The sequence below is a fragment of the Anomalospiza imberbis genome, chromosome 3 (genome assembly GCF_031753505.1).
Source record: "Anomalospiza imberbis isolate Cuckoo-Finch-1a 21T00152 chromosome 3, ASM3175350v1, whole genome shotgun sequence".
Taxonomy (NCBI): domain Eukaryota; kingdom Metazoa; phylum Chordata; class Aves; order Passeriformes; family Viduidae; genus Anomalospiza; species Anomalospiza imberbis.
In genome coordinates this window covers 83,474,922-83,489,851 of record NC_089683.1, presented here as the reverse complement: position 1 = coordinate 83,489,851, position 14,930 = coordinate 83,474,922, and the positions used below count along the sequence as shown (strand labels likewise).

General features: G+C 54.9%; 1 protein-coding gene across 1 annotated transcript; it reads left to right on the top strand.

Moving 5' to 3' along the window:
• Window positions 1–452: 452 nt before the first annotated feature.
• On the top strand, window positions 453–14,721 carry NFKBIE (NFKB inhibitor epsilon). Its single transcript, XM_068185452.1, has 6 exons — window positions 453–857; window positions 11,172–11,274; window positions 11,795–12,026; window positions 12,199–12,287; window positions 12,564–12,812; window positions 13,133–14,721. Exons 1-6 carry the CDS (start codon window positions 517–519, stop codon window positions 13,196–13,198), a joined length of 1,080 nt encoding a protein of 359 aa, XP_068041553.1. The 5' UTR covers window positions 453–516; the 3' UTR covers window positions 13,199–14,721.
• Window positions 14,722–14,930: the final 209 nt, after the last annotated feature.

The following is a 14,930-nucleotide window of genomic DNA, read 5'->3' as shown; positions in this document are numbered from 1 at the left end:
ACCTGCACACGCAACAGCATCCTCACCCACACACCGCCTGGTTGGACAAGGTCCCGCTCCCTCCCCTGGCAGAACTGCCTGCTATTTAAAAAACCCAAACCAACCGGGCAGGGGGGAGGCAGGCCCAGGACAGACCGGTGTGCACTGCCCGGCCTAGGGAAGTGCAGCGTTGCCACCTGCCTGCCCTGCGCAACCCGGACGCCGGACCCCGCCCGCGCCGCCGTGACCACCGCGTTTCCTCCCTCCCGCTGCTTGTGCGCTCCCCAGACAAAGAGGGCGGGGAGAAGCAGCCCCTCGTTGTGCCGGGGCGGGGCGGCGGCGGGGGAATCCCGGGTAGCCGGGCCGGGCGCGGCTGAGTCAGTGCGGGCAGGGGCAGGAGGAGGCGGCGGAGGCGGAGCCGTGGCGCCTTAGACTGTGCGCCGGCCGTCGCTCGGTGGCTTTCCGGCCATGAGCCCCCCGGCAGCGGGGCCGGGAGCAGGACCCGGGCCCGGGCCGGCGGACGGCGGGCGCTGAGCCATGTCGCGGGCGGCGGGCGGCGAGTGCCGCAAGGAAGCGGCGGGCTGGGAGGGCGAGGACGGGCAGTGCGACTCGGGCATCGAGTCGCTGCGCTCGCTGCCGGGCGGCAGGGAGACCCCCGCCGCGCCCGAGGGCCCCCCGGCCGCCCCCGAGGAGACCCTCGCCGAGGCCGCCGCCGCCGAGGAGCGGCTGGATTCCAGCTACGGCTCCGGCGCCCTGCCCGAGTCTCTGCCCGGGCTGCCGGGGGCTCCGGGGGGCCGTCCCGAGGAGCCGCCGCCCCGGCCCGAGGGGCTCAGCCGGCAGCAGCAGGCCCTCACCTACCTTTCGGAGGACGGAGACACGTGAGTGACCCCCGGGGAGCTGCGAGCGATTGCCCCCCCAGCCCCAGGCTGCTCCCCTTGCAGCGGCGGGGAGCCGGTGCCTAGAGATAAGCCAGGTTGTGTTTGCCGTGGTCTCCAGCCCTCTCCCGGGGAGCATCCGCTCAGCCGTCTCCCCGGGCCCCTGTCCTAAGAGCCTCCCGCCTTGCCTTGGTGTGCGTGGATGCTTGGCATTCAGGTTTGGGTGGATGACCCCCCCCACCCGCTTGAGGTATCTGAGCCACCCTGAGAGGTATCTGAGCCAGGTCCAGCGGAGTGAGCAGGAAGAGAGGCACTCCAGGCTGCATGGCACAGAATGCTGCCACCGTAGGAAGCCCACCTCCACTTGCCGTGGGGCTGCTAGCAACTGGAGGAAAGGGGAGAGCAAATCAAGCCCCACCCGCTGTCTCTTCCCCAGAGAATGCAACGTTTCCTCCACAATGGGGAAGGCTTGGCTGCGTGAGATGGCACGTAAGCAAGTCCTGAAACAAGATTAGCTGTGCAGGGCAAGACCTTGCAATGGCTGTGTTAGACGCTGCTCAACCGAGCAACCCAAGAACTGTTTGTTCTCAGGTGGGAATCGCCTTGCTTTGCCAACTTGCCCGCAGAGCCATGGCTTTTGACAGAGTTGTGACGCACACCCCGATGTGGGGCTGCTCTCCTGAGCTTCTCTGACAGAGACAAGTGTTTCTCTTAACGATGGGGGCTTCCCACATCCGTAAATCCCTTTCAAGGGCAGAGGCATCGTGCCAGAGTTATTTGGTTTGGCTTCTGGTAATTACCTTCAGCTAATCACAGCATTTTTTCCTGTTGTACATTCCCTTGATGGAAGGTTTTCATCATGAGTGTACACGCAGAGTGTGAGCGAAGTGTTCTCACAGCTGAGGACAAAGCTTTGCCCCAAAACCAGGCTAGAGTTTAATACTGAGTAATGGTGCAAGAGGAAGAGAAACTTAGAGGCACTGACATGATCAAGCAAATGTCTTCAGTAGTGAGAGCAGCAAGAAAGCTCTGTCCTTGCCTGGCAGAGCACATCTGGATTGAAGCTGAAGATGAGCTGGGAGACAGCCTGTGTTTACTTCCCTGTTAGGAAGGAATCTGTGCATCTCCTAATTAGTTCATTAATGCTGACTCTGGGATCTGTTCTGAGGATTGGCTGGAAGTCTCATGGCAAGCAAAGTTACACGAAACCCAGCCTCCCACACTCCCCAGACAGGCTTTCTAGTCCTGTCCTATCTACAGGCTGGTTCTGTGGCTCCTCAGAATGGAGGAGTTTTGCCAGTTTTCCCAGCTGTAATGCCAGAGCCAAGGTGCCCATGGAGAGAGCCAGGTGTCTTTTAATCAGAGCTGTGGAAGTAATGCTTCCCCCCAGGTTCGTCTGTCATGGTGTGCCCAGAGCTCCTCACTTACTGTTTTATTAGTGAGCCCCATAGATGCAGCTGCTTGGAGATGCTTTTCATGCTTGAGGCTGTCTTGTTTGGTGCTTGAAGCCCTTTGCCTGTCAGACTTGCTTTGGAGAGACCTAATGCAAACATCTTATTAACTAGGAAAACATTAATCAATGGTGCCTTGGTTATTGTAGGCAGGAGAGGCTCTCAGAAGTTGCCTTTGCTCTTCTGTTTTCTCTCACTCACAGTGCATTTCAGAACAGGAAATCTGTTAAGACGGAAGGAGGGAGCTATAGGTCTGCTGGTTGTACAGCTCTGGGTTCACCATGTCCACACAGGAGACAGGCTTTCCTGGGATCTACTCCCACTGCTGGGAAAAAACCCTGTTCTTGTGGTTAGAGTGGTGAGGATGTGGGTTTGTGTCTCCGCTATTCTTGTCTCTCCTGCTGACCCTGCGGCAGAGGTAGGTGGCATTTTATATCTAGAAGTGCTGAACGTCCACCACTCAGGTCGATGCAGATGGGGACTGTGAGCACCCAGGAACTCATTGAACTGCCACCGGTTTTGTATGTGAAAACAAGTCAGGGCTGATAGTAATGCTAAAGTCTATGGTGCAATTGCTCATCCATCGACAGAAGGTCCCCAGAGAGAAGGGATCAGATGGCCACAGGCTACATCCCTTTCATCCAGCCACACAAACTCATCTTCATTTCTTTTCATCTCTGTCAGCAGCATATTTCCTTGTGTGCCTTTTTTAAATGTCTGTCACAAAACAGCTCCAGGCAGAGAATTAAAATCATACTATCATTATATTTCAGAAGACTTGGGCAACTACACTTTCCTGTAATTGTAATTTTGAAAATACAATAAGTTCAGGGGTTTTGCCTAAGTAGTTCCTGTTTCCCCAGATGCCCTGGCTGGTACTGAGCTGAGAGGAGCACTGGGCTTGCACAAAGGGAGCTGGCAAAAGTCTTGGCACTACATCTGACAAAAATCTTCACTGTCCATAGCTCCCTCAGGCTCGCCCACCTGTGCCATCTCAAGGTGTGTCTGTGTTTGTCAGCCTGGCACTTGAGGGGTAAAAACGGGAGGTGGAGGCAGAGGTGAAGGGCACATGCTTGGGCAGTTGTAGTCTCAGCAGGATCCTCCTCGGATACTTCCCTGCCTGCCTCTGAAGGAGAGGAGCATCAGAGCAGGCAGGTTGAAGCAATGGGGCTAAAACTGTTTCTCCCTGTGCCCAAAGTTAGAAGGAGTCTCACATTGGCAGGAAGGAAATTGGCTAACAAGAAGGAGAGGGGTATAATGGCCAGTGAAATGCGTGTGTGCTGTCTTCCAAGAATTATTTGCCCAAATGTCATCCCCTCCATGGCTCCCTAGTGCCACTGGCAGCCCCTCTACCTCAGAGAAGTCAGAGCCACAGTAATAAGGCACATTAGTTCCCAAGAGAGTGTGGCTCAGCTGTGAGGGCAGGGGAGATCAAGCACGAGGAGTGGGGTGGCAAGTGGAAGATGGTGGGTGCACTTTGGGCAGTGATCTGTATCCTGCTTATTGTGTGGGCAGGTAGAGAACAAACCCTGTGCACTCAAGCTCAAATGGTCTCCTCCAAGCATCCATCTTTTCCTTGTGACCTAAAACTCCAAATATATGTCTCTTCCATGTAAACAAACTCCTTTTCTGTTGACTTGGGTCCTGTTGGGACTGCTCTGTGTGGAAGTGAAGAGAGGGGCTTTCCAGCTGTGGGCCTGGCTGCCTCTGAGTGGACTGCAGGCAGATTTATTGTTGTGCCCCAGCCTCCAGATCACCTCAACCTTTGTGAGGATCCACTGAGGAAACCCCATCCTTCCCAGCCTCACCTGGCAGATGCACAATTCCACCATCCTGGGAAAAGGATGAGTGTGGGACCAGCTCGTTTGAGGTGAAATGGGGTGTGAAGGGATCACCTGGTTTTGTCCCAGCACAAGAGAAAACCTTCCTGTTTCCTTGGGCTGATGTCAGCCTCTGCCAACTCTGGAGAGGCAGAGTTGATTCATGAGTGTGTGAAGTTAAGCAGAGTTTCCTCTCTCTAGGACTGTATAGTCTATCTTAAACTTGAAAACATGTTTTCCTTCCTACCCATGCTGGTCCTTGGGTCACACACCACTTTCTGCCATTGTACATGATGTCATGGTGATGGAGAGGCTTCGGGCTGCACCTCTGCAGGAGAGTGACTGTCTTCTGCATGGGGCTCTGTATGCAAAGCAGTGCAGCACCTCTCCAGGGGTGAAGGTCGCAGGACCCCAGCTTAATCACAGAAGGAAGACCTAGGCCTTCTTCAGATGGAAAATGGGACTGTGGTTTTGATTTGGTGTGTGTTTCAGGGAGGATGGGGAGCAGAGGAAGCCTGACTTCCTCCTTCCACCAGAGACAAGTGGTGCCCCATCTGCTGATAAGAAATCACGTGCCAGTGACTCGTGGGCTGAAATGCCTTAACAAGGGCTTGGGGACAGCTAATCGAGTAAAATCAGGGCCCCATGGGAGCTGATGTTCTGAACTCTTCACATGATGGTAGTGAAGGGGCCTCCCTTGCCTGCACGGGTTGTCACTGAGCATGAAGCTCATCTTCAAGGGGCCAAGAGCCACTTCTAACCATTCATTGGCATGTGCCAGTCATAACTCTCTCCAGTCACGTGGTCTTGGGCTGGAGATCTTCCCTGAGCAGGGGAATAGAGGTTGTCCCCATTCAGGTTGTCTGCTCCAGTTTGGCTGCTTTCTCACTACTTGCTCTGCTGTACAAGGGTGTTGCTGAACCCTGTGCATCTGGGGGAATGCTCAGAGTGTGACCGCAAAGATAAAAGAAACGGAGTAAAGGAAAAAGAAACAGAAGACTGGAGAGACTCAGTTTTAGGAGGAGGATTAAAGAAGTCAGATGCAGGGAGCACACCTTGTTGCTGGTCAGGCTGGGAGTCCCCCAGCTTTGCTGGGTTAGGTTGTTGTCAGCTGCCCAGCAGTGGGATGGCCATAGTTAATGGGAAGTGGGGATGCTCTTGGTTTTACCAGAGGGTCTTCAGAAACCTTGCTTGATTGCCAGGCTTCAAGTCCATCCCAAGTTTTTCCCTAGCATGCTGCCAATTGTGGGGCATTAGAGAAAGTGAGTCCTAACCTGCGTCTGCCAGGAGGGAGATTTTCCTGTGTCCAGCTCCCTGTCCCTGAACTCTTAGCTCTTCCTCTGTGTGTGCTCAGGAGTTTGGTAAACAGGAGAGCTTGATGTCCCTCTAAGCAAGGCCAGGCAGCCCTGCACAAGTTGCTTTGGAATGCCCCAGAAGTTTCTGGCTGCTGCAGGGGTTACACACATACAGCCTTGGCATAAAGTGGGTAAGTCCTGGCAGCCTTTTTAGATCATGCGTGCAAGAGGTTTTATTCCCTGTTTGGATGACTTCAGCCTGGCCTGGAGGAAGTTTCTTCAAACTTTCCACCTGCCTAGGTTTGCCTCAGAGCTGGAGACAAACACAGAGAACTTCAGCACAGAGGAAGGGAAAGAATGGCTGGAAATTTCCGTGTCCTGGGATGCAGAAGCCTGGCTGTAACAGATCAGCCAAGGTGCGGAGGACTTCAGGTCCTTGCACTCTGCAGGTGGGCTTGACTGCTGCTGGGAGAGGGTTGAGCTCAGCTAATTAAACACAAAAATCTTTATTTTTTATTGGCTTGGGTTTGGGTTTTTTTAGTATAATGTGAAAAAATGAGGAGTCAGACATGACTGTAGGAAGAGGTTGTGGGCTCTGAGCTGTGAGAGTGGTTACTGCATGCCTATCAGTGAGCTGCGTGGGATGCTCTCTGTGTCACAGAGCTGGGAAGCCCCTCTGACTGGGGCAGATCCAGAGCTGAAGGGGGGCCCTGAGATATCTTAGACCCATGCCTCATTAAAAGAAAATCCTGAGACAGTGAGGATATCTGTGGGGTTGTAAATGATTGCTAGGGTGTGTTGTACAGGCTCTGGCAAAGTCCAGGCACTTTCCTCTTGTAAGAGGCTCTTCTGACCTCAAGATATCTCTTTGTGTATGGAAACTGTAGAATGTATTTGCCTCTCAAGGAGTCAGTTGTGAGTTTGTTCTGTTTGAAATGGACTGTCCACAGTCAATGGACTTTTTGGGATGTTAACTGCTTTTATTGAAATTGTTCATCATGCTTCTCTGATGGTGACTGGCCCCTGCTTGGGTGGGCTGACCTGTTTTCTGATTTGGCCCATCTGTGCCTAGATAGTAGTATGGGACAGGCCCCTTGTTTTGCAGGGAACAGACCATATACATCTGATGTTTAGTGCTTCTGCAATCCCAGAGCCACCATATGCTCAGAAATGGAGCAAAATTCTCAAATGTGTGGGTGCAGAATCTAGAGGCTGTAAGGTCAGGGTACCTTCTCGTCCCCACCTCACTGAAAAATGAGGTGCCCACAGCCCTTCTGCCTCTCCTGCCAGTCAGCCTCCAGCTGCCCTCATCCTCAAGCACTCAGACCAGACCCTCTGCAGAGCACCCCCAAGAAAGGTGAGACTGTCTCCTCTGCTCACCTGTCGGTTCCCACCCCTCACCCTAGCCCCAGGAGCAGCAGGCTGGGAAGCAGCTGCTGCCCAGACTGGAGATTAGGAATGCTGAACCCAACGTGGCTGAAAGGGCTTTGCATCCCTCTCTAGTTGCAGCCTCCCTCCAGTCCCATCCCAACTCCCCTCTCCACTCAAATTCAAGCTGTGCCCTTCCCAGGGAAGGGGTGATGAAACCTGCAAGGCAGGAACACAGAACATGGGATAAGGCAGCTGAGATCCACTGCTCCCTTGGAGCTGCCAGAGGGCAGCTGGAACAGCTTTATGGAGCAGGGCAGCATTGCATTGGTATGTGGGGAGGAAGGAAGGGAGCCAAGCTGGGCTGGTTCAGGGCTGCAGGGCAGGATGAGCTATGCTTGCTAAGCCAGCTGGCAAAGGTTCATGCTGGTGGCTGAGGAAGTGGTTAGCAGTGCAGGTTACAGGGCTGGAACAGGAGAGCAGGGTAAGCATGGAATTCCCCTGCACTTTTCCTCCCTTGCTCTCTTTTCTATTGCTGCTGGGCCCATTTCCTCCCCTGAACAGTTTCTCTTGTGTGAATTGTTTGCATGATCTCCTACTGCTCTACTCAGCCAAAACAAGGAGCTGGGAATGAGCTGTTCCTGCTGCTGGCAGGGACCTTATCTAGAGAGGGAAAAAACTTATCAAAGCAAATTCAGTTGAATGCTGGATACCCTGATTAAGGTGCTACTGGGGTGATATGGTGGAGGGAGAGGCTGCTTTGTCGACAAGGTGTCTTGCTCTACAGATGGGGGTATCTGCATGGTCAGCTCCTTTTCTAGAGGGATGGAAAAGGATAGCCAGAGAACTGGTGAGACTTCATCCGTTCTGCATGTGTGTCAGAGATGGGTGTCACCCCTTACCCTGTTCTCCTGCCTCCAGTCCTCATGTGTGGGAACTTTTCCTACTGGACACTTAAGGTCACTCAGAAGTTGGAGATGGACAGCACTGTGGAAATGGATGCTTTCCTGTGCCTAAGCTAGGACCACTTTGTGCATGGCATGTTCATTCCCTGGGATATCCCCAGGGATAGCCCCAACCTCTCTGCTCCAGGGCTGTTATCTCTCTGATGATGGGTAGATCACTTTGTGCCAGGGTTGTCCTATGCCTTTGTCATTCAGAGTGTTGATCTCCTTATGCCAGGACAGAGCTGGTGAGCAAGTGGAAAAGCTGAGAATGAACCCAGCAGTCTGTACTCCTGCTGTGTTTTCCTTGCTCACAGCTCCTCCATCCCGTGCCCTTTTCAAAACTCCCTGTTGCCCTTTCTGACCGTTCCTGCTGGACACCCACCCCTGTGGCTGCAGCCAGAAGCACTGCAGGCAAGAGCATGGGGAGGGAGGGACCAGGCAAGTGGAGGAAAGCAGAGGGGAGATGTGCAGGCAGCCCAGGATGGGCAAGGATCTGAGTATGGCAGGGCAGAGGGCTTGTTCTGGCAAGGGCGCACTGCTGTGGCTGGGCAAGGAGAGGTTCTGGCAGCGAGCAGGTGTCTCTCCATCGCCTTGCTCTAGCTCTGGCACACGATATGCCAGCACGCAGCAGCCCATCAGCAGCTGGACCACGCGACTGCTGTGACACAGAGAGTGTGGTGTGCTTGTAGCCTCGGTGGAAAAAATTGGAGATTGGCACAATGTCTGCACCTCATGTCTCCTGGGTCTAAGAGGTTTCCTGAGTTAGAAGACAATCCCAGTTCCTGGCTGGCAGCACTGCCGGTGGCACAGAATGCCTCAGTGCACATGTGCTCATGGTGGGCTCCTCCCAGCCCACTGGCCCTGTGATGATTCCCCCAAGTAGCTCAGGTTCTTGCAGCCATTTCAGGAAGTTGAGGGCTGATAATGAGGAAAGGCGGGAACGAATGAAGAAATGAAAGCCCAGGATGAGGCTACATCCGGGTGGAGAAGGAAGGGGGAGGGTGGAAATCAATCCTTCAAAGCAGGCACATCCCAGCTGAGAGGTGAAAGCCAGAGCTCTGGCCAGGGGAATGGTCATCTCCGTTGCCTGTGCAACATGGATGCCCAAACTAGCTCAGTGTCAGCCCAGTCCCGAGTGACTCTGCTGCCTTGCTGAGCTGCAAAGGCAGCCAAGCCAGGAAAAGTGAGGTGCTGGCTGTGGCAGAAGGCTGCTCGGGGGTTTCCATCTCCCCCGGGTGACTGCCCCACTCGTCCCCACGTGTGGTGTGGGTAGTGATAGAGGGGCCTGGGGATTCCTGGGGCACGAGGGCTGTCTGCCGTGGGACACAACAATGAGCACTGCTCTCTCCCCTGGGAGCCCAGCATGTCTCTGGAAAGCAAAAGCACCAGCGGTTTAAAGTTCAAGCTGAATTGCCATGGAAAGTCCCTTATTTGAGTAGTGTTGACTCTGTTGTACCTGAAAAAGTCAGATCCTGCAGCCTCTTCCCGCACGTGGTACCTGGGAGCAGGTTTGGAGAAGCAGGGGCTGTCCCTGCAAGTGTGCAAAGGACACCTCAGCTGAGGTGCTACCACAGGGACTGATGCAAAACCCAGCAGGGAACGTCCCTGCTCAGATGATACCTAAGCTAGGGTTAGTAAAAGCCTGATGAGGGGAGGGCTGTCCTTACAGCTGGTTGCCTTGTTCCTGGGCTGGGCCCCTTGGCTATGCCTCTGCCTCATGGTCCATGGAGGGTGGCCAGACCCTGCCCATGAGGCTGCATGGCCCCTGCAGCCCCCTCCCCTGCCCTGGGAGTGCTGGCAGTGAGGAGGCACCCCATGGCTGTGCAGAGGCAAGCAAGTGTGGGTGGCCTCCCCCTTCCAGTGGGGAATTCCCAGCTGCAACATAACCTGGGGCTTCCCCGGGGACAAAGCCTCTCCTGTTGGTCACAGCCTATCCCTGGCAGCAGGGTGGAGAGGAACTGGCCTTGTTTTGCCTTCAAAATCACATTTCACCTGAAGATGCCTTGGGTCCCAGATGCTGGCTTGATCTTCAAGCAGGACTTGGGAGGAGGTCAATAGAAGACATTCTTGAGGACTGGCCTCTGAGCTTCTCAGCACATTTATGTCCCAGTACAACTGGCAAAAAGACAGCCCCAGTCTCATTTCTTGTCTGCAATGCTTTAGGGCCAGGTGTTGGTCTCCTGCCTGTGGAGGGATGCTCTCTATGCCCCACATTGCAGGTGGCATCCCAAAGCTGGGCCGTCTGGAGAGTGGGGTGTCTTGCCAGGGCTGGCACAGCTCTCACCCTCCATCTCTTCGCCCTGTCAGTCTCCATCAAAGCAGCATGGGTGGCACAGCCCAGCCTTCAGTTTGGAGCTTGTTCTTTCCAGAGACAGAGGCCACCCAGGGCCTCTAGTGCGGTGGTGAGGGGTCAGGAGGCTGAGCTCATGCCTGCCCTGCTGTGCAGAGTAGGAGATGCTGCCTGCTGACCATGGTGGCCAGGTTTGGCCTGTGGGGGCTGCCCTGTGGTGGGAGAGTGGGCCCTTCGGTGCAGGGGGCCTGGGAGAGCAGAGGTTGGCAGGGGGGACTAGAAATTCCCTCTCAGCACTGTCTCTGTTGTGCTCTTGCTTCTCTTCTGACTGTGCAGGGGCTGTCTGGAAATTAGACCTGTCCTTGAGCTGGGGGACTCAGGTGCCTGGCCACCCCATGGCTGTGGGGACCATAGTTCTGAGGACCAGAGCTCCCTGCTTGCCACCAAGCTCTGAGAGATGCATCTCTGGTGTCCCTTTGTGCTGGTGGGCTGCGTGCCAGCCCTGCCATGACAGTGCTAAAAGGGAAGGATGTGGGGAAGAGAAGAGGAAATCGGTGTGGGACTGGCAGATCGGCTGGCATAGGGACTGTGCCATGCAGGTGATCTTGGACCAGCCCTGGGCTCCTGCCCAGCTTTGACTGTTTGCCTTCATGGAGGGGAAAGCAGAAGTACAGTGTGCAGCTGGCATTAGGGAACTGGAATTCCCCAGGTAGCTGCCAGAGCCCAGACCTCTCTCCACAGCCACCAAACCCAGCTCCTGAACTCTGGGAAAGACATCCCAGGCTCTTTGGACCTACACCAGTTGGAGGCCTGGTTTTGGGCAGTGCCACATTGAAACCCTACACATCTGTGAGGTCTGAGGGAGGACCCTGTGTTGCTTAGCAGGAACAGGAGGGTCTGTTCCCCGTGAGGATCAGAGTGAAGGACTGGCCTGTGGAGCCTGAGACCATGTTCCTGCCTTGGCCTTCTGCTGAGCTTCCCAAGAGAGAGGGCAAGATGGAGGACCTCCAAGCTGGAGGGAAGGAGACTGGAGGAAGCAGGGAGATTCTTCCTCTCTGCTCCTTCATGCAGCAGGGAAGGATCTCTGCTCCTGAGAATGGCTTATTTTTCTTTCTTTTCTCTCCTGTCACCATTAACCCTCTGTAGGTTGGTTCATCTGGCCATTATCCACTGTGTCCCAACTGTAGCACTCTGCTGCATCGCTCAGCTACCCAGGGAGATGCTGGAGATCCAAAATGATCTTTTCCAGGTATGCTGTTGTGATAGGCAGAAGATGGGAGAAAGAGAAATGCCGCAGGCTGTTCCCTGGATAGCTGTTCAATCCATCTGTCCCTTCCCCAGGACCCCACACCTGCTTCCCCCAGAGCATGGTGAAGGTCCTGTGTGTGCAGTCTCTTTGCAGGGAGGGGAATAAGGGAGGTGGAGATACCCTGAGAGAGAAGTGTGACAGCTCCCAGCACTGTGGGGTGAAGAGTTTCTTTGCAAGGCCCCAGGACATTGCAGACAGCCATGGAAGAGGCATGGCTTGAATGTGGCAGGGTAGATAACTTGGGAGAATGAGATGTCTCCATGGGTGATCTGTGAGCTGAGGTGCAGGGGAACAGCAAGCCGTGTGACCCCACCAGTGTCAGCCACATGTAACGTCACAGGGATGGGGGTGTCCTGCTTGGCGGTCAGCTCTTGCTGCCAGGCTAGCTCCTGGAGACTGGTGGGGCTCATCACACCTGGTGTCCTACGGGGCATCCTCCCCTCTCCTAATTTCTCTCCAGACCCCACTCCACCTCGCTGTGTACCTGGAGCAGCCCAGCGTGATCCAGGCACTGATCCACAAGGGAGTGAACCCTGGGCTGCAGGACCATAATGGCAACACCCCACTGCACTTGGCCTGTGAGCAGCAGCACCTGCAGTGTGCCCAGCAGCTGCTGGAGGGCCCAGCTGCACCAGATGGCATGAGTCAGCCCCGTGGGTACCACCAGGACCTGCAGCTCCAGAACTGGCAAGGTGAGACCTGGGGGCAGTGCAGTGGCAGAGCTGTTGGCCAGATTAGGGCAGAGACCATGAGATGTGTATGCAGGGATCCAGGAGCACAGCAGAATGGGAATGCGGATGGGATTGGTGTGCCTCAGGCTGGTCTGGGCTGACAGTGGCTCTCTCTTCTGCCTCCCCATCACAGGCTTGGCCTGTCTGCACATCAGTACCTTGAAAGGGAACATCCCAATGATGTCTCTGCTGCTGGAGAGTGGCGCCAACATTGATGTTCGGGTAAGACTGGGCATGGTGTGATGTTTTGTAAAGGCTGGGACGATGGGTCTCTTCTTTGGGCACTCCCTTCAGCCCCGGGGCAGGCACTGCTGTGAGGTTTGAGAGCACTGATTTTGAGGGAGCAGAGCGTAAAGGTCCTTGGGAGGTTGTTGGGTGCTGTGACAGAAATCAGGGTGGGGACTGCCCTCTGCACCCATTCAAAGGGGTGTGGGTGGGTGCTGCAGGGCCCAGCTGAGTGGCCCCCCCACCCACACCCTTGTGATCTGTGGGTTGCAGGAGGGCACGAGTGGGAAGACCCCATTGCACCTGGCTGTGGAGTGCCACAACCGTAGGGCTGTCCAGTTCCTGCTGCACCATGGGGCATACGTGGATGCCCAGATGTACAACGGGTGCACTCCACTCCACCTGGCCGTGGGCCGCAAGGATGCTGCCATCGCTGCCATCCTCTCACACTCTGGGGCTGACACCCTGCTGAGGAACATGGAGAACGAGACAGCTCAGGACCTGGCTGATGGCAACGATGATGTGAGTCTCTATGGGGGGGAGCCTGTGGCTCTGCAAGTGTATCAGGAGGTGCAGGAGTTGGATGATTAGAGGGACTCTCCTAGTAGGAGTTTCTAGCTGTTCTTATTCTTTCCTATATGTTGTAAGCATTGGCTCTGTGATGTGTGGGATAACTGCCTTTTGCCTCGAGCCCTAGGAATAGCCTAAATAGGGCTTCTTGGCACTTCCCTGGGGACATGGGAGGCTGGAGGACTGGTTGGGGGGAAGATTTGGGCCCCTACCCCAGCTTAGTGGAGACACAACCCTGGATGCTTACATGTCTATACCCTTGATCTTTGCAGCTCCTTGCCTTGCTGCCCTTCGATGACCTGAAGATCTCAGGGAAGCCTGTTGTGTGCTCTGAATGAGCAAATGGACTCCTTTGGCCTGTTGGGCTGCCTCCTTCCTCTGTTCTACTGCCCTGCTGCCCACTAGGATGTTACCTGCCTGCAGTTCAGTGGAAGCAGAGACACTTTGGGAGACTTAGCCCACTGCCCCTCCCCTCTTTGGAAAAGTTTTGTTTGCCTCAAGCTGCCTTCCCAGATGGAAGAAGGTGGTGTTATGAGCACTACACAGGGGAGGCTTTTCTTTTAGAATCTGTGTACTGCAGCAGGACTGAATTTCCCCTCCCTGCCATGAGTCTGACTTTTGGGGATCTCCAGCATACACAGGGAAGGAGTAGGAGAGGACTCATTTTCACACTTATGGCTGGACAGAGCATCATCTGGCACCCCATCAGAATAAGTGTGGGGTGAGGAGAGTCAATACTCACTCTAATAAATGTTTGTTGTTGCTGTGGGCACCAGAGGTCTCATGTGATCTAACCCACCCCACAGCATCAGGAGGCTGTGCATCACTGAGGGGGCTCAGGGACATGCGGGCTGCAGGGGTTTCCCCAGTCTGCCTGCTCCCTCGGGTCCTTCACACTGCACAAGGTGAGTGGTAGCACAGGGCCTTCCCCACTCGCAGAGCCTTTCTAGTGCTCAAGGCCAAGGCTGGGGATCCCAGTGAGGTGCTCTATTCCCGTGCTGTCTTGCCAAACAGCTGGCTGCAGGGCTGGAGAAAGAGCATAGGAGAGGCTGAAGACCAGGTTGTGGATCCCTGCTTCTGCCATTGTGCCTGACACCTTGCTGCTTTACTGTACTGTGGCTTCCTCTTTCACAGAGGACAGGAAGATCCTGCCCCCTCTCCTGCCTTGGAAGGGGGTTAAAAAACTTAGGGTATGGGTCTTCCCTGGGTTTTAGATCCTCCCAGGCTGAAAGTGGAAGAGGTGGCAGCATTATTTTCCCATCCCTCCTGTTGTTCAGCTCACCACCCTTCCCTGCCACTTACTTCTCCAGCCAGAGGAGCACATGCAGTGCATTAGGAAATCAGCCAAAGGTGCTGTGGGAATGGAGGCACAGATGACATACCCCATCTCAGCCAGGAAAATTCCTCACTTGTTGCCTAGGAGCAGCTGCTGTTGTTTGCGACAAATACTGGATGGTGCAATTGACCAGGATGCTCTGGAGTGAGCTCTTGTCTTCTTCCTCCCTTCTTGTAAGGGAATGCTGCCAGGAAAGCAGCATAAGGACCCCCCAGGCCTCTGGACTTTGCCTTGTTTCCTCAGCAGTCCTGAGCTGGATTGCTCTGTTTCTTTTGAATCTTTGCCTCACCTTCTGGCAGGGCCTCAACCCTGCTGCAAACCCATGGGGCTGTTTCAAGGACATCTTTCACAAGGGATATGCGGCACTTCCAGGCTGCTCAAAGAAGCGATGACAGATGCTGCAGGGCAGTGTGGGATGGTGTGGCCAGGGCTGTAGCTGGGAGCAAAGGGAAAAGGCAGAAACAAGTGATCTGCACTTTTTTGTTTGTTTTGTTATTTTAAAATAAAGCTATTTGTTTTAAAAAGACGCCTTGTAAAACATCTCTGGGTGGCCACGTGCTGGCTCCAATCGGCCCTGCAGCCATGCCTGGGGCTGGGATAGGGGATTCAGGACTGGGGCTGCAGTAGGTGTCATACTGACCTGCAGTCCCTGGGCAGCACCTGCCTCAGGAACCAGCTGTGGCTGTGCTCAGTGCAGGGCTGGCAGCTTGGAGGGGGCTAACCTGAGACAGGGG

What these genes read in the sequence shown, in the direction of transcription:
- NFKBIE (XM_068185452.1), top strand. Translation starts at nt 517, where the DNA reads ATGTCGCGGGCGGCGGGCGGCGAGTGCCGCAAGGAAGCGGCGGGCTGG. An exon ending in TCCAAAATGATCTTTTCCAG is followed by an intron (nt 11,275 to 11,794) that starts GTATGCTGTTGT and finishes ATTTCTCTCCAG; the next exon opens with ACCCCACTCCACCTCGCTGT. An exon ending in GCAGCTCCAGAACTGGCAAG is followed by an intron (nt 12,027 to 12,198) that starts GTGAGACCTGGG and finishes TCCCCATCACAG; the next exon opens with GCTTGGCCTGTCTGCACATC.